Source organism: Hyperoodon ampullatus, assembly GCF_949752795.1.
Source record: "Hyperoodon ampullatus genome assembly, chromosome: 4".
Classification (NCBI taxonomy): Eukaryota; Metazoa; Chordata; class Mammalia; order Artiodactyla; family Ziphiidae; genus Hyperoodon; species Hyperoodon ampullatus.
Window position 1 is genome coordinate 163,660,792 of NC_136917.1, and position 24,477 is coordinate 163,685,268.

The window sequence follows — 24,477 nt, forward strand, 5'->3', positions numbered from 1 at the left end:
AGACCATAGGGTCCAAAACCACTGAACTCTTGCAATAAACTCTGGGATAGAAAGTAAGCACAGTGTCGTTCCTACTACCTTCCTCTTTCTGGAACACGATCATTTTAGAAATTCCCTCTGAGTAGATCATCCTCCTGAATCCATTTGGTCTCAGTTCAACTTCAATTCTGCTGATGTCACCCGACCAGGCCAAGAGCAGGAATGCAAAATGGAATTAAAACTTGGGGCAACCGTAGTTGCATGTTGCCACACAAAAAAAACATTTTTAAAGTTGGCCAATCATCTATATTTCCTGACGTACTGTTTCTTTGAAAGCTTTACTTCTCTTACGCTGTGATCCCTCTAAGCCTGGATGGCAGTCTGAGAGCAGAGTGTAATAAGGCCTTGGGACAGAGAGCAACTTAAACGCACCCTTGTGAATTTTTATCAGTGGGGTGGTTAAGACCACAATTTCTGCACACACTCTAACAATATCACACACAGGAACAAGAAAAAAGTATGAAACGTAAACAAGCTGCCCAGAAGCCCAGCTCAACTCAAGTTCACTAAGATTAGAACGTTCTCAAAACGCAAAGACAGGTGATCGTGAGTATTATTAAATTCAGCAGCAGCTATGAACCGGATGGACACAGACCCCTACTGCCTTATACAACCTAAGTGTTTAAAGTTGTGCTTTTAAAAATGTTCAAGAATGAACGGTAAGCATTTCCTGTTGTAAGTTACATGAAAAATAAGTTACATAAAATGAAGCATCAAAGCCAACAAGAATTCATCATTTTTACTTTCATTTGGCTTCTAGGTACCTCCTTGTTTGAGGCACCATTGCATTTCACAGTGAAAAACAAAGCCTCCCCAACACATTCACACACATTTAGAGCAGAATTTAATTCAAACACTCCAATGAATAAGTAGCTACCTAAACGTGGTGAATATTATTGATGAGGTAATGGGAAAAATATCAATATTAATGTAACAGTCTGCATAGTTTCATGTGTCCTCTGAGTTTTCTCAACCAAGAATTTTAATTTTTAAGTGAAAGCAAAACTAACACTATCACAAAAGGTTTGCCCCTCTGAGAAAAAAAACAACAACAACAGATTAGCTATCTTATAAACTAAAAGCTTAAACTGGACCAAATAAAGATCTTACTTACTATAAAATAAAGTTCAGTGCTTCAGGGTAACACCACGTCCACAAATACTGAGCCAATTCAGATGCCACTGACACAGCCCTAAAGAGTGACACGTCCCATCCCTTGTGCCGTGGCCACAGTACACGCCCCACGTGGATGATTCGGGCCCGAATGCAGACCACGCTCAGCTGGGCTGCCCTGTCCAGCCCCCAGGCACCACCCTAGCCTGTGACACGCAATCACTCGTGGCCGGAACGCTGCCTCCCCCAGGCACAGCCAAATCAAGGGCAGGTGCAGCTCGGCCATGCTTCTACAGTCAGTTTTAAGCACACGCTCTGTTTAAACTTACCCATGAAAAGCCTGAGACGCTTTGCTCTTATTCATCCAACAGAGGAGCCACACGGATTTGGCAATGGAAGCATTCTCCACAAAAATGATCATTTGGCCTTGGTCTCCTCTAAAAAAGCAGGTGGATCTAAGCCTTGTTCTGACTATAAAATGGTGGATCCACAGAAGTGGAGACTAGGGAGCAGCCCCGACCCCAGAGAGCAACGAGCCGCGCTCGCCCGCCAACTACCAGTAGTTGGCACTACCGGTAGTGCCAACTACCGCCTGCACCCAGCGCCAGGCCCGGGGTGTTCCCGACCGCAGGCGCCTGTCACGTTCTTCAGAGCCAGGACGTCCTGCTGCCACTGCCTCTTTCTGCAGCTCCCTCTCCAGCCTTTAAATAACTCACTACTGGGGACCCAGTTCTTAACCTTCCACTAGACAATCTGCTTCGAACAGCTTTAATTAACATGTAAATCCAAACCACTGCTCGATGAGACTACCAGAGGACGTGACGGCTGGGCCACTGACAGGCTTTGTCCCAGAACTCCACCATGTAAGCAGACTGCGAAGGTGCACAGGAAGGGCACCGCAGAGACCCATCACCACCAAAACAAAAAAATTACCATCTTTAAAAAAAACGGAAAGCCAGTTTACTAACAGAGAGCGCTCTGACCATATTCCTCTCCAAAATAAGGCTCCTCTGATACAAATGGGTTTGTTTTATGGAGATGCAGTTTGCACCTTTCAACAGGTGTGCTCTGAAGGCCCCCAGTGAAACATAGTGCATCATAGGTGAGGGAGAAAACTTGATTAATTCTGATTATCAAAAGCCAGTCTTCAGAACATTCCAGTCCGGCTTGGCTCACAGGGCCCAAGAGTCCTCAGAGGTCATCCCAAGCGACCCGCAGGCCCGAGGACTGGGCCGAGTTGCCAGGCTGCCCGGCGGGTCTCACACACTCGTCTCCTCGCACACCCTGACGGGGACGTTGTAGTGGCGATCATCCTCGGCGATCAGGGTCACCACCGGCCAGTCCCGGGGGGGGTCAGTGGGATAGACGGTGATGAACTCTTCAGTGCTGTACTTGGAGAGCCGGTACACCTGGATGGTGTGGCGCACAGCGTAGGCGAGAAGGAACATTTCAACCTGGGGAAAGAGCAAACACTGAAGGACGTGGCGGGAAGCCAGGGTGAAGGATAAGCCTCACCACCCATCCACTCCCGCCCTGGCGTCCCCGAGGTGCACGGCACGGCTCAGCCACAACCCTTCTTCCTCCCCGTGGGCCCAGCCCCAGTCCTTTTGTATATATGGGTCCTTATAAACAAGCACATCATCAAGAAGAGATCCTATGTCTGATCAGGGACTCGTGTACAGAATATGCAAAGAACACCTTACAACTCGACAATAAGAAAGCAAATAACCAGTTTAAAAATTGGGCAAAAGACTTGAGTAGAACAGATATTTCTCCAAAGGAGATATGCAAATACCAGTAAGTACATGAAAAGTCATCAGGGAAATGCAAACCGAACCCACAATGAGAAACCACTTCCCACCCACTCGAATGGCTACAATCAAACAGATAATCACTGGGGGCGACTGCTTAACAGGCACCAGGTTTTCTTTCAGAGGAAGGAAACAGTTTTGGAACTTGACACAGGTGATGGTCACACAACACCGCAGATGTTCCGGAAGTGACTGAGTTGTACATTTTAAAATGGTTAATTTTGTGTTATATGAACTTCACCTCAATTTAAAAAAAAAAAAAAAAAAGAAGTGTGGTAAGGATGTAAAGAAATGGGGCTCTGAAACATTGCTGGAGGGGATGTAAAACAGTGTAGCTGCTTTTGAAAAGTTTGGCAGTTCCTCAAAATTTTAAACACAGAATTACCATGTGGCCCAGCAATTCCACTCCTAGGTAAATACCCAAGAGAACTGAAAGCATAGTTCCACACAAAAAACTTGTAAATAATGTTCACAGCAGGATAATTTATAATTGCTAAAAAGTGGAAACAACCCAAATGGATGAACAAAATGTGATATATCCATACGATGGACTATTATTTGTCAATAAAAAGGAATGACGTACTGATACATGCTGCAATATGGATGAAACTTGAAGACAGCAGGCTCAGTGAAAGAAGCCAGTCATAAAAGACCACATATTATAAGATTCCATTTATATGAAATGCCCAGAATAGGCACATCTATAACAAGAGAAAGTAAATTAGCGGCTGCCTAGGGCTGGAGAAAAGGGAATGAGGGCATGGGGTTTCCTGCAGGGGTGAGAAAATGGTCTAAAATTAGGCTGCTGTGATAGCTGCAGAACTCTATAAACATACTAAAAACCACTGAGTTACACACGTCAAAAGGGTAAACTTTATGATATGTAAATCATATTTCAGTAAAACCGTTATTTAAAAAATGTTACAGCAGACCTTGTAGGGACTCGGAAAGGACTAACTTCAGTCTAATATGCAAACCACGCTCTACCAGGCTTGTTACTGCAAGGTATCTGTAATGCTTCAGGAGACCTAAGTAACGTACATTCGGAGTACAGATAATTTTTAAAAATAGTTTTATCTTCAATCCTGCCTGACCCAGCAGCGACCACCATCTTTGCTCTTTCCTCTCTCCCAGGACAAGGTAAGCACCAGAGTCAGTCGTGCAAGCAGGAAAGTAGCACTCTGGATAGAGAGGCTTAATGCTATTCTAGTGGTTGGCTATGCCACTAAAAAAACACTTCAGCTGTTCAGGGCAATGTAATGAACACACCAAAGGTAGGGAGTGCAGGGTGCGGTGAGTCAACTGTTGACCCACAGGACAGTACTGGGTCTCTGTGTGAGACTCCAAACTTAGCGTATCTGTGAAAGCTCTAAGAGCAGGCTGGGATCTACTGGCTAAAGTGACTCCATTTCTATTTCTAAAGGATGTTACCTAATACAGCTACAGCTTCCAAGATTAAACAACACCCTTCAGGGACTTCCCTGGCAGTCCAGTGGTTATGACTCGGCACTTCCACTGCAAGGGGCACGGGTTCGACCCCTGGTCAGGGAACTAAGATCCCACATGCCATGCAATGCAGCAGAAAAAAAAAAAAAGACCCTTCAGAGAACTCTTCCAAGAGCTTGGTTTATTTGTTTACTGGAGCCAAGGGTACTGATCCCGTCCACCACACTACAGAAGCAAGCCCAGGCTGAGATAACCATGGCGCTTATAAAATAGGTTCACAATTCTTTGGCACTCCTCACTTGAATGTGGGAAGGATTCAGTGACTTGCTTCTAACAAACAGAATATAGTGTAATTGACCGTGCGTGACTCACAAGACTAGATCACAGAAGGCACTGGAGCTTCCTCCTTGCTCTCTTCTTGGATCACTTTCTGAGAGAAGCCAGCCGCCATGTCACAAGGACACCCAGGCAGCCCTATGGAAAGCCCCACGTGGTGAGGAACAGAACCCTCCCACTACCTACCAGTGAGGGACTGAGGCCTCCTGCCAACAGCCAGGTGAGTGTGCCATGCTGGAAGTGGACCCTCCAGCCCCAATCACGCCCTCGGATGAATGCAGCCCTGAACAAGATCCAACTGCAGCCTCCTGAGACCCTGAGCCAGAGCCGTACAGCTCAGCTGGCTCGACTCCTGGCCCACAAGAACTGGGATGAGGTTTGGCGGCTGAAGCTGCTGTTTGGGTCAATAGACTCCCAAAGGTCCAGCTCACCTGTTCAAGGCCACCGGCGTGCCCCACCTGGTTCAGATGGTTCCTCAGCAGCTGTCCGGGGTCACCGGACGTGTCCCGAGCAAACAGAAGCACAGAGAAGAACGGCACTTCCCTCCCCTTCTCTTTATCGTCGTATAGTTCGATGGCTCTGTTTAGCATGAGAAATTTGACAGCTTCATAGAGGCTGTACTCCTCCTCTTCATTCGTGAACAGTTCATCACAAGCTACCTGCCTCGCTTCGGCAGTTCTCAGTTCAGCCAAGCCTGTCCACTGTAATAAGAAAGTTACAGGATACTTAAATTGTTGCTCTAAAAGTCCCTGGTAAAATTCCATGCGATGAGCACAAAATTATTTTCAAAATAGGCAGGCGACCATGGGTCACGTACCAACGCTCAACACTCAAGCTTCCAGCTCAAATGATGGCACTCTTTAGACCTCACGAATTCCTTATTCACTTCTTCCCCCACTAACTTGAAACAAAAGTATAATGCACTAAGGAGAACTCTAGGGCCATGGAATGGAAATTTCAACTCCCTTATCTTCCCAGGCAAAGAGATCAAACCGGCCAGTCAGAAATACTTACAGGAGAGCTAACACACGTGTGTGAGGCCTGTGTGAGACGCTGTGAAGCGAAGCTGAAACTACTCCTCCCCTTAAGGGGTTTACGGCAGCGTTACCACCCAGAAACACCAAGCCAACCCTCAAACGTGGAGAGGCGCCAGGAAGATTGCGGGGTATCCTGAGTATCTGTTTACTGCACTTACCCTTCTAACCTCTTAAAAATACACTTGAGTTTCAAATGAATAAATCCACTCCGGAAATTCTTACCGACTTCTGATTCAGAGTACAGCAGAGCATCGGGTATTCAGCTAACATAAGCAAACTCTTTAAGTGAAAAAGAAAAGCCTCTAAACGTGTGCTTTTAAGTTAAAGTGAATGAGGATAGGAGATGCCAACAGAAAACTAATCCTTATGAACAACCAGTAACTACTGCTCCTCCCAAAAGCCATTAAAAGTTTAAATACAAGAGTAAGTGTTAATAGTAATGACTGTGCCACCGGACTCGCTCCAATATTTGGGTTGCAAGCTGGAACATCTCATAGTTTCCAGAAGGGGACCAAGCTGGCAGGCAAGAACACAGCTCTGGAGTCAGAGAGTCAGGGTGGAGCACAGGCCTTGCCACCGAGCAGCTGGTGGCTTCTGCAGGGCCTCCGTCTCCTCCTCTGCAACGTGAGGAAAACCACAGCAACGATACCCAGGTAGTCGTGAGAATTAAACAATCTATCAGACTTTGAGTGTGCAGCCTGGCATGTACAAAGTGCTAACGATGCCAGCTCAGAGGCTTTTTTTTTTTTTGGCTCAGAGTGTTAATGTATAATTTTAATGTTATTACAAATTGGAATCACTTAAACATTCCCCCGAATGAGGATCTAGTTACGGTAGGCACAGCTAATAAAGCAACCTCACAAGAACTTAAAAGAGTTAAAAAGGACACTGTCACCAGTGGCTGAGCTGAAGAGCCTTCCTGTTCACTCCCACAGGGCCAGAGCCCTGTGCTCAACCCCCCGCTAACCCAGGGCCGGGGCAGGCGCAGGTCCCCCAGCCCCCTCGAATCCTGTGCTCTCCTCCAACGGGCAACAAGAACAGACCCTCTCTCCTCTTCTCTTGCTCCCATTTCTTCATCACTAGTCTTCCTTCGAAAGTATAGCTTCCAGTACACATTTCTCATATTTGTAAATAAAAACTAGGCTCCAGGAACTCAGGGCCCCCCACTCATTCAACAAAATATTTACCAAATGCCTATTATGTGTCAGGCTCAGTGCCTGGCACTGGCTCTAAAGGAATCGACAGGACAGTCTCTGGTGAAGCTGAAAGTCTCATGGGGGCAGACCACGGTCAAGTGAACAGACGGACAACCGGGGTATGTGCTGGGGGAATCCTGAAAGCCGATGCCTCACACCTCCTTACCGGCCTCCCTCCTCCATCTACAAAGCCTGAAGCAATTAACAGGCCCTCAATCCAGGGTCCCTGGTGAGGAGAGCTTTTAGGCTGTTCAAAGGCCAGCGACCTAGAGGTCTGTGTGGGCCAGTGTGCAAGCAGGATATCGACCCACATAAGGCAGCAGAAAGCCACAGAAGAGGGAGCATTTAATAACCAAAGCACTGGGAATCAGCAGGCCAAGTGCCTCCTCACAATTCTGTTTCAGAAAAACCCTCAGGACAGTTGTCAAAAGACAAGTTACTGGGGTTCCCTGGTGGCGCAGTGGTTGAGAGTCCGCCTGCCGATGCAGGCGACACGGGTTCATGCCCCGGTCCGGGAAGATCCCATGTGCCGCAGAGCGGCTGGGCCCGTAAGCCATGGCCGCTGAGCCTGCGCATCTGGAGCTTGTGCTCCGCAACCGGAGAGACCACAACAGTGAGAGGCCCGCGTACCCCCCCAAAAAAAAAAAAGTTACTAAATCTGCTCCACTGGAAAACCATCATGAAAGAAAACAAGTCTAATAAATATGGACAGAATCTTAAAACATGAACATAATTGGGAAGAATTTAATAAATGTGAATTCGTTATCATTGATCATCCTGTAAGAGATATGGACCAAATGATATCCCTGAAACTTGTCAGAACTTAGAAGAAAAGACTACATTTGTACGGTTTCCTTTAAACAAAGTTAAACGTTTCATTAAACACATCACCTCCTCCGAAAATACACGATGTTGGTATTTCTTCGTTTTACCGAACATTTCATAGGAGGAAGTGTTTGTGTTCGTTTAGAATTATTTTGCCTAAAAACCAGCCAAGAGCGTGTGGTAATCCACTAAGTGAAGACTAAGAAGTGGTGTGCTGGGGCACTCGGGGGCGAGAGCTTTGCACGTATCACAGAAAGGAAACTACACGTTCCAAACCTTCTTCCTCAGTAAGGTGAGGGACTCCTTAATTTTATCAACCAGGGCCTCGCTTTTCCCCTCAAACTTCAGTCCAAGCTTCCACTGCTTGATCCAGCTGTACTTGCTTATGAGTTTCTCTGGTAACTAGAGTATCGAGAAACAGAGAGAGAGAGAATGTTAACATTCCAGAAAGGCCATCACACGATCCAAGCTATAAGAAACGATGAAGCCTACGAGACCTACCTTCGTTTCCAGAATTAGTTCCTGCACATCTGTCTGGGTTTAGGACGGCGGACCTAAATCTGGAAGTCAGGATCTCGGAAAGACCCACCCTGAGGAGGGCTTCTACAGTGAAATGGCAGTTTTGGTTGAGACCCAAAGGCACAATGTACCTGGCTGAGTTCCAGCCGCGGGCAGGAACGTCCCACAGCACTTTGTAAGGGTACGTGAAGGCAGTGTTCACACCAGGTCTTCGCATAAACCACCCAAGCGGCTGCGGGGCTCACTGGTGCCTCCCTACTCCTCCCTAATGCCTGACTCAGGAAGGCGCTTTGGGTCTGTGAGATGGTCCAGGATAGGGTAAAACCCTGTTCCTTTCCTGACTAGGAAAATAAAACCTAACTTCTGATACTTACACTATCATCAAAGTTTTAATATTAGAAAGAAACAATATGGTATCTAGTTTAACTCATCAGTGTAGTAAGATAAAAAATACAACTGAGGATAAGAAGCAGGGGTTAAGGGAGCTGTGATGGGCTAGCTCATTAAGGAACTGACAGCTGAACGATTATTTTGCCTGTTTCCTTTTTTTTCCTGGAGCGTTTGCTATTCTGTTTTCCCCTCATCATCAACAGAATTTGGAGTCTGAAAAGCAAGCTGGGACATAACCGGATCGATGTCAGCATGGGAACTCAGACTTTCCCAACAGTCTTGGAGAAATCCATATAATTAGGCCGGGCACAGGCATGTCCCTTCAGTGCTATAAAATGCAGAAAGGAAAAAAGAGTTCACCTCCAAGTCAAAAGATCAGTAGAGAATAATTAATTCCTCCCTAGAACCTGAGTTTGTTTAAGTTATAATACAGTTTTAAATGAGGCCATGTGTTCAGTTCCCCTGGAATCTAAGGCTCTGAAGACCCTTTCACGAATGGGAACTGCAGTTTTACCTTCTCTTTACAGCAGTCATGTGAAACTAAGGTGGTTTCATCTCTACAAAAAAACAAAACCACAACAGGGACGTAAATTCCTCTTCAGGTGGTTACCACAATGATGGCGTTGATGGGGGAGGGGCTGTGTTCTCGCCTTATGATGATGGCAAACGACCACCCGGCCAAGAGCAGCCCAGCTCTGTGCCCACACTGTCCTACAACATTTCAGCAACATGTGGGCAGTTCTGCTGCAAACTTTCTATCAGGTTCTCTGGTTTATCAGCAGACTCTAAAATGCCCTCAAGTGGCAATAAGCTGAAATCACAACTGGGCACAGAGAAGTGCAATGAGCAGAAGACACTGGCCACGCGGATGTGAGCTGGGAAACGGGGTGGAGGGAGGCCCAGAAAACATGAGCATCACGTGACACTGCGCATGCACCTAAAAAGCAGGCACAATACTCGATTACTCAGGAGACCCCAAAGATCTAACGACACAGAGCAAAACCCAAATAAAGGTCCGTTTCCTCATTCCTTCCATGCATGGGCCAAAGTCCTGCTGGAATAATTATCAAGGGCTGTATGTGCTGGGAGCTGTGGAGAGCCTGGAGAAAGCCCAGAACTGAGGTGTGAGAAGAAACTGCGAGGAAAGAATAATGGAGCTGACATTCTGTACTCAGACAGAAAACATGAGTATAGCTTTCAATGCTTTCAGGGGGTCACGACACATACAACACACACACACAGCCATCCTTGTACACTACACACACGGAGACTGGGCTTCTGTTAGGGTAAGGGAGACGTAAAGAAGGAACAAAATTAAAAACAAGAAACAATGACGGGAAATACTTAATAAAGCAGGCAATTAGCTTAGGTATAATTTCATGGGTGACCGAAATATCAAAACAGCCTGTTGTCTCTAGCAAATGTCCATAATTCTCGAAATCAGCACCATGGTTAAAGGGATAGCAAGTAACAAAAATGTGTCATCCCCAAACTGTCTCGTGAGTTCGGATATACAGCCTATCCCACCCTAAGCAAGCAAACACTGTCACAGGTCCCACCCACTCAGAGACATTCTAAAACTATGGAACCAAAGGACCCCTGCCCCGAAGGATACCACCTCTTGGGGACCCAGCTGCTGCCCAAGTTTAAGAACAGCCAGACCAAGCCACGTCCAAGGTCAGGGTCAGGGTCACGGTCAGATCATCCAACTGCAGTCAAACACAGAGACTAGCATCTGGACAGAAGCAGGAACGACAAACAGGGAGCCAAGACATGATGACAGGAGGTGAGGGGCGGCCGGACTGCCAGACGGGCCACGAACGAGCAAGGCCAGAGGAGCCGAGCAGCACGGGACGAGCGGCCCGGGCTCTCCTCCACTGAGCTCACGTTAAGGGGAGGGTCTCGGTCTAGCGCTCCTATTTCCCTTGAATCTCCTGAAACCAAGCGTGTTCTAGGAGAGAGGGAAAAGGGCAAAACGCTACAAAGAACATCTCTCCAAATGTAAACGGAAGCAGATACAGCCAGCTACAGGGTGTGTAGCTTCTCTGGGCTCACCGGATTCTTGACGAAATGCAAGCTGAGGTCAAGGGGTGTTTAGCACAGCATATGCAGCCTGCAGGCTGGGCCGGGGCTGGTTCTGAGTCTGCAGACTCACATACAAACTCAGGTGTCCCAGGACCTGCCCGACGCCCAGTGTGAAGAGGTGGGCTACTCCAGAGCCTGGGCAGTTCAGGAGACCCTAATGATGCTGAAACTGGTTCCCTCCAACCTGCCTGCTGAGAGCAGTCTTTTTACGTCCCCAGAAGTGGTCAGTGCTCCAAGGACTTCTAAAAGCCCCGTGGACACCAGGACATATGACTGTCACTGGATGCAGGGTAGTGGTCAGAAGAGGCCCTTGGCAATTCAGAAAGATCAAGGATCAGGGTAAACTGAGACAGACTTATTTGTCAGATAGTTACTGTGTTTGTAACAGCGAGCCTACCCCATTTTAAAGCCCGTAATTTCTACCAAGTTGTAACAGCAAGCGTGGCTTAATTAACGTGACAGGATACAAGTTATTCTGACTTAGTAGGAAGATGGGTAGGAAATGGGCACAGAGACTTTCATACCAAAACTCCTGTAAGACCTTCTTGTTCTGCAGAACAGAGTTAAGTATCACCTGATCTGCTTGTCTTAATCACGGGCGTTAACAAATATTAAGACCCTTCCTTATTACAGTTACACAAGTAGTCTCTGGTAACGGAGAGGCCCCACTCGCGGGGCGAGGAGGTCCGGGTACCCCACCACCACGGTGCGCCGCCAGCTTCTGTAGGCCTCGCCACCCGGCGGTACTCGTACTTGGTTCCACCCCGACTTCTTCCAGTCACGCTGCACCGCCCTCTCGTTCACTCAGCGAGACCCCTGTCAGTGTGGACCTTCCGACAGGAGACCAGGCGGAAGGGCCGGCGTGAGAACAGGGATGGAATGTCATCCACAGGAGGCTGCCTGAGACACCTGGGAGGCGGTTAAAAACTAGTCTGGTCAAGTGCGACAACCAAGTCTGTGTACCCCTTCCTGCACTGGCACTTCAAACGAGAAGCATGTGGTGCATCTGTCACCTGCCCAAGACACACAGCGAGACAGACCCTGTCAGGAAAGTGCTCAAATCGAGGGAATCTGCTGGGGGCTGAAAAGTCAACACGGGGACAAGTCTCCTAGTTGGATGAGAGCAAGAAAAGTTTAATAAACTTTCATACTAAACTCACGGACAGGTATGATGTGCTTTTTCTCTCTGACGTGGGCCTCTTGGCATTCGAGAAAGGTTAGATGACAAAAATAATACCACTGTGACCAACTAATTACGCTCCCAAGAGAAAAACTCTACTTGTTGACTGATACATACAGAAAAGGGAAGAAATTAGAAAGAGTACTTGAGAATTTCCGCATGACTCAAATGAAGTCAGGAAAACCACCTTAAAGCCCCCATTGCTCATACACGCAACGTGCTCTATACCGATCAGAAACCAAGCACAACCTACCTAGACTATTTTTAATTTGGCAGATAACCTTACCCAAATGTATCCTGTTAGCAAAATAAAAATTGTGCTTTACTTTCACGGAGCGTATTTTGTATGTTTAATTACGTAGAACACTACTTGCACCAGAGTTCCTTGGAAAGTTAAAAATTCAGATTCATTACATCAATTAAGTCCATAAATCTAAGCAGCCCCTTAAAGTAAAAGACTCAAAGGAAAACAGCCTAAAATTGAGGAGGATTTTGTCACAACCAATAAATAAAGCTATGGTTGTCAAACAAAAGTTAAAGCAAAATACAGTGAGATCACCCATGCCTGCTTCCCAAGCAGTGTCTCATGTCCACAGGCATGCTTTTGACTGACCAACAATTCTGAAATATTTCAGTATTAATATATGTCTAATTTGCAAAGCTAAAAATAGCCTAGTGTATCAATTTCTTTTGCTCCTTTCTCAAAAAAAAAAAAAAAACAAGCTAATACTGAGAAATCTGCTTAAGATGACATATCTTTGGGACTTCCCTGGTGGCGCAGTGGTTAAGAATCCGCCTGCCAATGCAGGGGACACGGGTTCGAGCCCTGGTCTGGGAAGATCCCACGTGCCGCAGAGCAACAAAGCCCGTGAGCCACACCTACTGAGCCCGTGAACCACAACTACTGAAGCCCATGCGCCTAGAGCCCATGCTCAACAAGAGAAGCCACCGCAATGAGAAGCCCATGCACCACAGCGAAGAGTAGCCCCCGCTCGCCACCACTAGAGAAAGCCTGCGCGTAGCAACAAAGACCTGATGCCGCCAAAAATAAATACATAAAGTAAATATAAATTTATATAAAAAAAGATGATGTATCTTTGATTAGAAGAAAGTATCTTTCACAGATATCATTTAAATAGTTTATACACACTTGATTTTATACCAGTTTATAAAGTAGATAATCACCTGAGAGACAGGTGGTATCCTCCACCCACTGATCCTGGTTTTGCTCTTTGAGGGTATGTGATACCCCGTCCACCTAACAGACCTCTAATTAGCTTAACTGCCAACCAGTATCCTCTAAGAGTCTTTATTCTAGGCAAATACCCCAGCTCCTTCAGCTGTTCCCCAAAGCAGATGAGCCCTGTCGGGCACACTCCCACCTGTACTGAGGGTACGGGCACAGAGCTGCACTCGGTCCTCAAGATGGGATCTGACCAGCCCTGTTCAAGACAGGGCTGTCACTGCCTGTGTTTTAGAAGTGTTCCTTTTAAGACAGGGCTTCCTTATCACTGCAGGCATGACACACCAGTGGGCTCGTGCTGGGCCTGCAATCCATTAAAATCCTGACTATTTCTCCCCCCCCCATAAGCTGCTGGTAAGGGAGATCTCCCACAGCTAGCACTTTGAGTTTTGGTTTGGGGTTTTGTTTTAATACAGGCACAAGAGTTCCTATTTTCTTCCAAGTAATGTCATATTGTGAGTTCTGCTCAATCGTGCCTGCCCTCCAAACTCTTTTGGGATATTCTATCATCCAGCCTATCATGACCTCAAGCTGATGTGTGTTGTGGATACACGACACACTGATAATGTGACTTCTTGGGGTGTCACGACCAGGCTGCAGATTTAAAACCTTAAAGAGGGCCAGGCATGGTACGTAGCCCCGGACCCTCACCTCCCCAGGAAGCCTCTCCCAGGTGGACAGCAACCATCTCTCTTCTAGTGTTGCTGCTCTGCTGCCTGCCAAGCCAGTTCTCCTAACACTCTGCAGAGGGTGCTGATTCCTTGAGCTGGAGCTAGAATCACAGAAATCTGCCTCTTAAAACCCCAGCAGGTTCTCGGATAGTACAATATACAGCCCACTTGGTAGAGACTCCAACACTGAAGTCAAACCGCCCTTAGTGTTTTGAACAAACCCTAAACACCTGTTCTCTAATTCAGCTGAAGCACTGAAGAAATTTTATCATCTTCCTCTTCTGGGGAAATATCAATCATTTTTGGTCACTTTGCTATGCAAAATCATCTCAGCCACACAAAACTGAATAAACCCACACACACACTGACGTCACACTGCAGACAGTACTAGCACATAGCACAGGGCAGAGAAGGGGAAGTCTTTCTCACAAAAGCAACTGGAAACATTGCAGACTCAAACCTGCAGCAGCAGCGTACCAGCGTGAGCTCCGGGTCCTGCAGCCAGGAGGGCAGCGCGGCCGGCTGGCTCATGGCCTGGAAGAGCGTGGCCCTCAGCGCACAGTAATTATCTCCACGGACGCGCCTGATGGAGGTGAATTTCTGAGACACCTCCTCGTAGCCCTGGACAAAAGCATCAGAGAATTCAAAATGGTCATTACTGACTTCAGAGAGTGGGGAGAATTTTATTCCTGTGGAAAAACTGTGCCCTGATCACTAGAAGATCGGAAACAAGACTGGCTGAGTCTTTCATGTAAGATATTTGAATTCTTTTTTTAATTAATCAAAGGAAATTAACAAATGTTAGTACTGTACATGGTATCAGCATATGTAGCAGACGCAACATACTAGCACATATAAAATAATACACCAAGTATTATTAAAACACTAGTCACCCCCAAAGTTGGAGTTATATGCCCCTTAGCAACCGTTGTAACATTCATTTATTAATAACCAACATTCTGAAGGCTTTAATCTGTGTTTAGATTGACCCTAAACTCTTTAATGAAGAGACAGGAAAGAAAAGAGAGATGTACCCAGCTCGTATCTCCACATTAAAAATAATACCCCCGAATCCCAAATTTCCGTGAAATACATAAAAAAACGACATGCTAGGAGGTGCCTGGATAAATTGTTAGACTTTTTCAAAAAGTGGATTTAAGTGTCATTCTTGTTCAGCCTGGAAGTGAAACAAGGAAATGAAAATGCTCAGTGACACGCTCAGTCAACTCAAATACAGCCATCCAAATGGACCACTTTGAGCATGCCCCCCAAAAAGGACACCATAAAATCCCAGCGACCTGGTCCGGGGACCCAGATGACTGAGTTCTCCGCTGGATGCTGCTCGGGCGTCGGCGTCCACTTCGCGGCTTCCCCACCTCACTCGCACCCGACCTCGCGGACCTTTCCCTAGTCCTGTTCTTCCGCAACAATCTCTCGAAACCCTGCTTCCTACCCACATTTACACAAAAGAAGAAGTGTCGCCCTCATGGGGTGGGCACCACGTAGACAGTCATCTTGTGTCCAGGCACTGGACCCTGTTATTAGTTGTTTTCAAGGTTCCAGTCACAGGATGATGTTCTAAGTGGATATGAAAGTACGTCTTTCCAATAATAAAATTTTGAGAGTTGCATTTTTATTCAGCAGCCCAACCGCTGCAATGTAAGGGCCTGTCAAGCAGCCTCATGCCTGCTGATATGCACATTTTCCCTATGGTGAACCCCTAGTTACCCCAAATACTCACGATGGCTAGTTCAACAGCAACTGTATCTTTCCAAGTGTGTAAATGAATATCCAAAAGAAAACAATTAAGACAAATAAGGACTAAAAGATAACTGAGATCCAAGCTGTTATCAGGCCCAGAAATGCTCTAATGACTGCCACGGGTCCCGATGCGATGCTTTCCTAACTGATGTGCCTTTGATTATTTGGTCACCGAAGGGTCCAACTATAGGGTCATATCTTTACCTCAAACTGAAATCATAGAGGAATGACTTCAGCATGAGTTCCAAAATATGGAACACTTGGATAACTTAGTAGACATCTTCAATTACAGGCTTTAAGGTGCCAACTGTTAGAAGAGATCCTTTAAAGAGACTGAGATCAAAAAATAAGGTTGCGGGCTTCCCTGGTGGTGCAGTGGTTGAGAGTTCGCCTGCTGATGCAGGGGACACAGGTTCGTGCCCCGGTCCAGGAGGATCTTACATGCCGCGGAGCGGCTGGGCCCGTGAGCCATGGCCGCTGGGCCTGCGCGTCTGGAGCCTGTGCTCCGCAATGGGAAAGGCCACAGCGGTGAGAGGCCCGCGGACCGCAAAAAAAAAATAAATAAATAAGGTTGCAAGTCAGTGTAAGCATTTCTGGGGAAGATGAGAAAATACAGTTTAGATACCTGGCCTCTGGTTTTCTACTTTGATACAGAGCTGGAGGTTTTTACAAAATCTACGAGTAGCCAATATGCATATTCAGCAGATGGCCACACAAATCTAAACGTTCTTAAGCTCTGGCAGGAACCGAGAGTGCCAGGTATGTCGTGACTGAGCTCTCTAACGAGTGTCTGAGACACAAGCAGTCTACAGTCCAGACTTGCGGGAAACAGGGCTGACACTGGCTCTCAGAGCTTCAAAAGTGGCAGTGACATTCGAGTATGGTCAGCCCATTTCAGGGCAGGCATGGGCAGCTGAGGTGCCTGATGAAAGGGGCACAATATTTTCTACAAAATGAAGCTCTGAGGACAAGAACAAATACATTCAAATACTTAACAATTTTAAATACTAAACAGTACAGTTCTAAACAAACAAAAATTTTAGGTCAGTATCCCTAACGTGCCAGAAGTGCATTCAAACTTGTAACGTAAATAATCCCAAGAGAAAAATAAGTAAAGGGTATAATCCATAAGTTACAAGAGGTGGTAGAAGCGTTAGGGTGAAACTGCCATTTCCATAGCTCGGAGGAAGTCAGATATGGCCATGCCTTGAACAGCCCGGGGTGCCGGGGTGAGCGTGCTGGACGCAGTTGTACCGCTGGCCCCCAACTCTGTCAAAAACCCGCACGTAACTTTACAGGCAGCCCTCTGCATCTATGCAGCATGTAGTCCATATTTAGTGGAAAAATCTGCATAGAAGTGGGCCCAAGCAGCTCAAACCTGTGTTTTTCAAGCGTCAACTGGAGTAGCAACTTCAGTCTACGAAGGAACGCTGGATTCAGGATACATTTGAGGGGGAACCAGTAGGGTGTGCTGCTCGACCTGCTGTGCAGTGGGAGTGGGTCAAGGGGCCTGACTCGAGCAATGACCCAACCCAGTCATAGCCACAGCGGGACCGTGTCATGGGAATCCCTGATGTCCCACAGCCTTGGAAGGACTACCTCAGGGTCACCCATCTATGCAATGGGACTGAAAGGGGGACAGCTCCTGGGATGCCCTAAATCAGGGGTCCCCAACCCCTGGGCCATGGACCGGTACCGGTCTGTGGCCTGTTAGGAACCGGGCCACAGAGCAGGAGGTGAGCGCCGGGCGAGCCAGCAAAACTTCATCTGTATTTACAGCCGCTCCCCATCGCTCACATTACCGCCTGAGCTCCGCCTCCTGTCAGCATTACGGTGAGTTGTATAATTATGTCATTATGTGTTGCGATGTAATAATCATAGAAATAAAGCGCACAATAGATGTAACGCGCTTGAATCATCCCGAAACCATCCCCCTCCCAAGTCCGTGGAAAAATCGTCTTACACGAAACCTGTCCCTGGTGCCAAAAAGGTTGGGGACTGCTGCCCTAAATAAAGGAAGTAGTTCCAGATCCCTCTGCTTAGAAGGTACAGGAGAGTCCGGGCCCCTAGAACTGGAGGACATGGAAAGAAACCTGAGTGGGGACAGCAGATGTATGACGTCTGCGCCTTTTACCTCACCAGGCCAGAAGGGCAGTGCTCCCAAATGATCCCAAGAGGACAACCAATGGCTGGCCCAACCCTGAACAGCACAGAGCCATTTATGTGTTTTCCAAAGAAATCAAGTTACTGAATAACTGATTATGATTCTATGTTAATACTGTGACTCCCAACAAGTCCCTTATCTTTGGAGCCTGTTTCCTCATCTCTAACGTTAGAACACCAGTAATTACATCGTCTAGTGGCAGTTGTCATAACTAACATCTAAAAATGCAAAAGGACACATTAAATAATTACTTATGATAGACTGTTGGAAAGACTCAAAATGCGTGCATCCAGGCATCATACCTTTTTCATACATGTTGCTTTTTGCGTATTTCCCCTCCATTCTTTTTTGCAATAGTCCATGATATCCATTTCAGGAGCTACACTTAATCTGGATTCTGTTAAAGAATAAAACAACAACGGGGTGGGGGGTGGGGAGGAGGACACAATGAAACACAGCATCATCAGAACAGTGGTACTGCTGTACCTGAGATTTCCTTTCTCGCTCATTGCAGTCCCCCCAAATCCAGAATTCCGCCACTGCCCACCACCTGGTCCAGACCTCCAGCACCTCGCTCCTAGGTGACCACCGAGGTCTCCCGGTGGGCCTCCCTGTCACCGCACCCTACCAACCATTCTCCACACGGCAGCCAGAGGGGTGCGTTTAAAACGTAAGTCAGATGCTACCCCCCACCGCTGGGCTCCCACCACACTCGACGCTACTCCCTCACTACCTACAAGGGCCTCGAGCCCGGGCCGCCCGCTGCCTTTCTGGCCTCAGCTCCCACCTCTCCCCACGCTGACGGTGCCTGCCCTACCCTGCGTGGCACCCGCTCCTCACTCCCTGAAGGTCTCTGCTCACCTCCTGACACTGATGCCCGATATCAAAATGCCACATACACCGCTTCACTCTATTCCCCTTACATGGTTTTGCTTTTCTTATTGGCACCGATCAACACCCGACATATTTCTTTTTCTGCACCCTGCCTTCCCCACCCCTACACAGACACACAGACACACAGACACACAGACACACACACACGGCAAAACATGAGCTCCCTGAGGGCAGGGGCTTTGTTTTGTTTCTCAGCTGTGCCCTCAGCACCTGTAACCACACGGACCCAGGTGCCCATGAATAATGTTCAAATAAAATACGTAGCAGTCTAAGCTCTGAGAAGATACATCTAATGATTTGTAATTTGTTTTTTACATCCATTATACAGAGAGATAACACCTCTATTACAAAAGTAGATTTAATTGTCTTTATTTAGTTACATCCTGCCTTGATCCCAAAGGGCTATAAACTGTTGATAATCAGCCAGATACTAACGGAGCTCTCAACATTAACTGAACCACAGGCCTTGTCTGACTCTAATAACACATCCCCCCAAATTACAACTTATGATCCAATGATATAGTAAAAAAACGGCCTTTAAACTTTCCTTGTTTAACGTGTGAGGTTTGAGATTTGATTTTGTGGCATATGCACGCACATGCGTATGTCTGTGTGGATGTTCTAGGAAGAAAGAGAGGTAAATTCCCAGGAATCTCTTGACTTCCTTTTTAAAATACTGAAGAAGTAAATGTTAGCAAAGAAACGAGGATATAAACACAGAAGTACCTTACAACATATCTACTCAGGAGGAAGCTGAACACAAAATAAAGATGTTATATTCAGCTCAATTCAATAAACACTTACTGCGTGTCTAGTATGTGCCAAGCTTTGAGCTAGGAACGGGGGGTATGAAGACGTTAAAGCCCCAGATTCTGTCCTGAATGTGTTTAGAGACTACTGAAGAAGAAAGGACCACAGGTACTCACCACGCAGGATGTGACAGATGAGGGGTGACTGATGCAGGAGCCCAGGAGGAGCCCCTAATCCCTGTTTGCAGTTCAGGTAAACCAATTTTTTTTTTTAAACACAAAAATGTAAGAACCGCCTGTTTTAAAAATCTCATGGTAAATCCTTTCACAGGGAAAACAAACCTTTTATACAAAAGGGAAAATAACACATGTACAGATAACTGATACATTTATCTGTGGCATAAGTCAGGACTGGCTTAAAGGTGAAACAGACCCCAGAGCATACTACACGGAGACCACAAATACCACCGCTGCAGAGCCAACCCTCAAATACAAACCAGTCATTGTCTGAAGTCAATAAACACTGTTTGAGTGTCTATTTAGTGGAGGGAAGATTTCCCTTTTATCGCCTTCCTACTCACCTCCCCACAAAGCTTGAGGAAGTACAAATGTCCAGAGCTGAGGACGCGTATCGGGGCACGTTCTGCCACAAGGCAGAGCATGCTTCCAGCTCAGGAAGGGCCTCCCGGGAAGAAGGTCCAGCCTTGCCACTCTCCTCACTTGCAGTGCTCTTCCTGTGTGCACCAAGGCAGGACCCGGCCCCTGGTCAGGGAGGCGGGCCACACCTCAGGACTGAGGGGAGGAGGCAGGGGGCTCAACGGGCTCTGAGGCAGCCCTGCGCTGAATCAGAGGTCCGCGGGGCACAGCTGAGGGTGGAAAAGGGGTGCTCGCAAAGCGCTAGCATCAAAATCATACTTTCAGTCCCATGCTGCTGCCATTCTTTGGGAGGAGGACTCCAACAGCCACTGCATGCCCTCCTCCAGGCTAGAAGCTGGAGACACAGGACAGGCAGTGCCTGACCTCAAGCGGTTTAAGTATACAACAGTTCCTTGCTTTGTTTAACTGCATCCAACACAGACTGATTACTGTTCCCAGGAAAGAACATCTCTAGTGGCAAAAAAACCCCACAAAGACAAAAACAAAAAAACACAAAGGGGGAAGATAAAATCAGAGTGGCAACCAGAAGCCAAAATAACCAAGAGGTTTGTTCCTTAACCACCATGTGGTGACAAAGACAAGGATTCAGACTCTCAGAGGATGGGAAGTTAAAACTGAACCCCTCCAGAACGCTGGAACTCTCAACTGAGAGGCTAGGGCAAGAATCGCAAACTTTTTCTCTGGTGGGCCAGAGAGTAAGTAACGTAGGCTTTGAGGGTATAAAGTTTTCTCTCACAACTACTCAACTTTACTATGCATGAAAATCACCATGGGTGATGTGTAAACCAAGAAGTTCCAATAAAACTTTATTTACAAAACCAGGTGCCATGTCAAATTTGGCCAGGGAGCTATAGTTTGCTGACCCCTGGACTAGGTGAAAAAAACCTTTTCACTAACAAAGAGAGAGCATACAAAAACTCTCTGCCTTGGCCTGGGCTCTGACTCGGAGAGAGAGGGAGCCTCCCCTGAGAATTCATAACCACGGGCCGGCTCTCACACAGGCACAGGGTGTGACTTTACACTAGCTGCAAGACCCTGGAAGCTCAAACCCAGAAATTAACCTAACGTGGCCCAAGGCAGGTGACTCCTTGGGTGCCTGGCAGAAACAAGGCCAAATTCTCTCACACTCAAGACAGGCTGCGTAAACTCTACACAGATACACAAAAGCTGAGCTTAGAATTCAAACTCTGAAGAAACAAGAAATAAGGAAAAATAGCAACTGGCGTAATTAGGCCTGCCAGGATTTTCAGATAATGGGATTATCAGGCCTGAAAGAGTATGTTCAACATGCTTAAAGGAATAAAAGAAGGAATAAAAACACGAGCAAAGAGCAATACACTATCAAAAAAAGACCAAGCAAATTCAGAGGGAAAATAGAACTTTTCCAAAAAAGAAAGAAAAAGAAAATATTTCCGAAGGAACTGTCCTGAATGCAACAGAGGCTGAAAGTCAGAAAACATTTGAAAGGGTATGTAACAGAGGGACCTGGATGACTGAATGAAAGCTAGCAAACTCCTCATTAGAGCTATGAAAGGAGTAAGTAGAGAGAATAGGAAAAAGGCAATATTCAGAAAGATAGTGGCTGAGAATTCTCCTGAACTGATGAAAACTAGCCATCCTCAGATTCAAAAAGTAAAAAAAAATCCCAAGCAAAATGTTTAAAAGAAAAAAAAAATCCATACTTAAGAAACCTCAAGGAGAAACTGTAGGACACCGAAGACAAAGAGAAGACCAAAAAAACACAGATTTCCAAGGATGGGACTGACTGCAGTACTTTCAACTACAACAGAAACCAGAAGACAATGCAATAAAATCATCAAGAAAATTAGAAAAAACAAATATTCATCTGGGGTTATTCAAGAAAGAAAGTAAAATAAAGAAATTTTTATATGGACAAGAGCTTCCCACCAGAGGCACTTCCACAGGATGTTATTGCGGGAAGGGCCATGAACTCAGGAGGACTGAGATTCAGGGTATAAAGGGATCCATTCTGACCTCAGACTAAAGCTGGACAAGGCCTCAGACAAGGCCCCCTGAAAAGCTAGAGCGCCTGCACAGGCCCTCCCTGGGGGGCAGAGGAGAATTCCAACACAGGGCCTGCAGAGGGAGCGAGAAAGCAAGGGGCCCCTGCACACACAGCAGGAGTAAACCAGGGCTGAAGAAGCACTTTCTCCTCAGGAACATGACTGCTAAGGACTGAATCCGAGGTGAACTGTGTGCAACTGCAGCGGAAGATTCGAGCATCCTCTGAAGGTTATGGGGGACCAGACCATGACAAATCACATCTCCCTTGGCTACCACAGTGAAGAGGTCCACCAACTCCTTGTGAGGAAGACTCAAAAATTATCATCAAGGACCCCACTTTGTCTCTTTTGTTCCTAATTACACGTATAATGCTTTGCTAACCATACGACAAACAGGAGCTAGTTCTTAAACCAGAACACACACATCGCACGAGTGGTGCACGAGAAAATGCCACCTGTGAACCATCTGTGGCACAGCCCCACATCGGAGCATCTTCACTGGACTCCCGCACGAGCCTAGCAGGGAAGGAAGGAGGCACTTCTCCACACACAGCCCCGCCGGCCGTGCCCCCATCAGAGGCTCACCCTAGCAGCCGTGGGTCCATGGGTCCTGGTGGGGCGAGCAGAGCAGGCACGACTGAGCAGAAGCATGGACACAAGATCATGAAAGGACGGGAGAATTAGTGCTCTCAGTCCCATGACCGTTCTTCCTTATCAGTTAATCAAATTCACATAGCCTTCTGCACGCAAAGACCCGGAGAGCCGGATTCTCAGTAAGTCCTTCCACTTGAAATGAAAAATGCCCTTCAAACCCAAACTCTCCCTCTAAGAATATCAGGAAGTCAAGAACTGAGAGAGAGTGGTGTCAAGAGATTAAACAAAGCCTCACGGGTGCAAAAACCATATGAATGTAAAGAACGCGGGGAAGTATATGTATTAAAACTGTAAAACCTCAGGAAACAGTATTCCCCAAACATACCTCAGCAAAATGAATAATCCAATACAGATAAGACCACACGCACACGCATGTTTCCTAGGAAGTACATCTCAATATTTCATGGAAATGGATATACCGAGGTAACTGCATTTTCTACTATAAACAGTAGGAACTCTATAAAGAAAACAATTCCAAACATACCTGATGACCCTCCTTCATGTATAAGTAATTCTTTCTCCTTTTCTATTTCATCCGCCGCACGATACATGTCCTCCTCGCTGAAATCATACCAAGTTAGACATTTCAAAAATTTGTTGCACTGACATGTTCCCTCTTATCACAACATGCAACTGCTGAAAAAATTTATAAGACACTCAAAGTTTAACTTTTTCACATTACATGATGACAGTCGGATAAAATATGGGTCTTTAATCTTAGACTCCTGTTTCTAGCATTCCAATTCAGTTTTTTACTTTAAATGAGACATGTTACACCACTCCACTGGCTGCACGGCTCTGAGGTCGTTTTAAATGTAACGTCTTTAATGCCTCACATATGTAAGCATCTTAGCGTACACCTTATCAGTGAAGCCATGCCATGCTGGAGATGGTGCTAATAAAAGCATACAGGACTGCAGGCCAAGTGCCAACTTTAGTATGTCGCAAACAAATTTTACGAGAGCGACTCTAAAAACAAGGATAGGAGATTTACAAGTCCCCGGAGTTACAAAACCTCCCTCAGGCCCCTCCTGGTCCCTGAGGCCCACACGCAAGCAGCCACCCGCCTTCCGCCGAGCACATCCCGGCACCCCGCCTACTTTCACTGGGACTTAGCACAACAGCTCCCAAAAGAGTCTCTAGGCTCCTTCAGTGAGCTAACAAGAACCTACTAAGTCCTGGAATGGGAGAAGACCCCACTGGGTGCCAGACAAGGATGAAAAACGGGACTTCTGAGTTTTAAGATGCCTCCTTTTCCCCTCAAGATACACCACAACGTGACAATGATGGGAAGGAGAAATGCCAACTCTATCTTTGCTGAAACCACAGGACACGTGAAAGCCCAAACCGTCCACAAGTGGAAGAACGGGCTGGAAGGGACGGAGGAGAAGGGAAGCCTCGAGGCCAGCGGAGGGGCATCTGCTGGAAGGGAAGACCAGCACACCCTGCAGGGCGCCAGGAAGGCTCAGGAACTGGAGGTGCCCAGTGCTTCAGAGGGTAGAGGAGACACCCAGGGCTGAACACAAGGAAACTGGCTGGTGCACACATCAGGAGAGATCAGACCCCCAATTCCCAGAACTCCCTCCCCATGACAGCACCCCCCAACTCCTCACACAAGACAGGAGGCTCCAGGCACCCTGGACATTGGACACAGGAAGGAGGAGTTACCAAGGAAACAGGTGA

The 24,477-nt window shown here is 46.8% G+C and overlaps 1 protein-coding gene across 2 annotated transcripts in view; it reads right to left on the bottom strand.

Moving 5' to 3' along the window:
• Positions 1-2,089: 2,089 nt before the first annotated feature.
• OTULIN (OTU deubiquitinase with linear linkage specificity) overlaps positions 2,090-24,477 on the bottom strand; it is a 29,723-nt gene continuing 7,335 nt past the window's right edge. The window contains exons 2-7 of one of the 2 annotated variants that reach the window (XM_079703638.1): positions 23,279-23,355; positions 18,119-18,213; positions 14,369-14,512; positions 8,080-8,205; positions 5,177-5,446; positions 2,090-2,606 (exon numbers count right to left, since the gene is read on the bottom strand). In XM_079703638.1, the coding sequence (XP_079559764.1) occupies positions 2,412-2,606; positions 5,177-5,446; positions 8,080-8,205; positions 14,369-14,512; positions 18,119-18,213; positions 23,279-23,355 (907 nt within the window). In that variant the 3' untranslated portion in view covers positions 2,090-2,411. The remainder of the gene's footprint in view (positions 2,607-5,176; positions 5,447-8,079; positions 8,206-14,368; positions 14,513-18,118; positions 18,214-23,278; positions 23,356-24,477) is intronic. The other variant, XM_079703639.1, reaches the window with a different exon arrangement.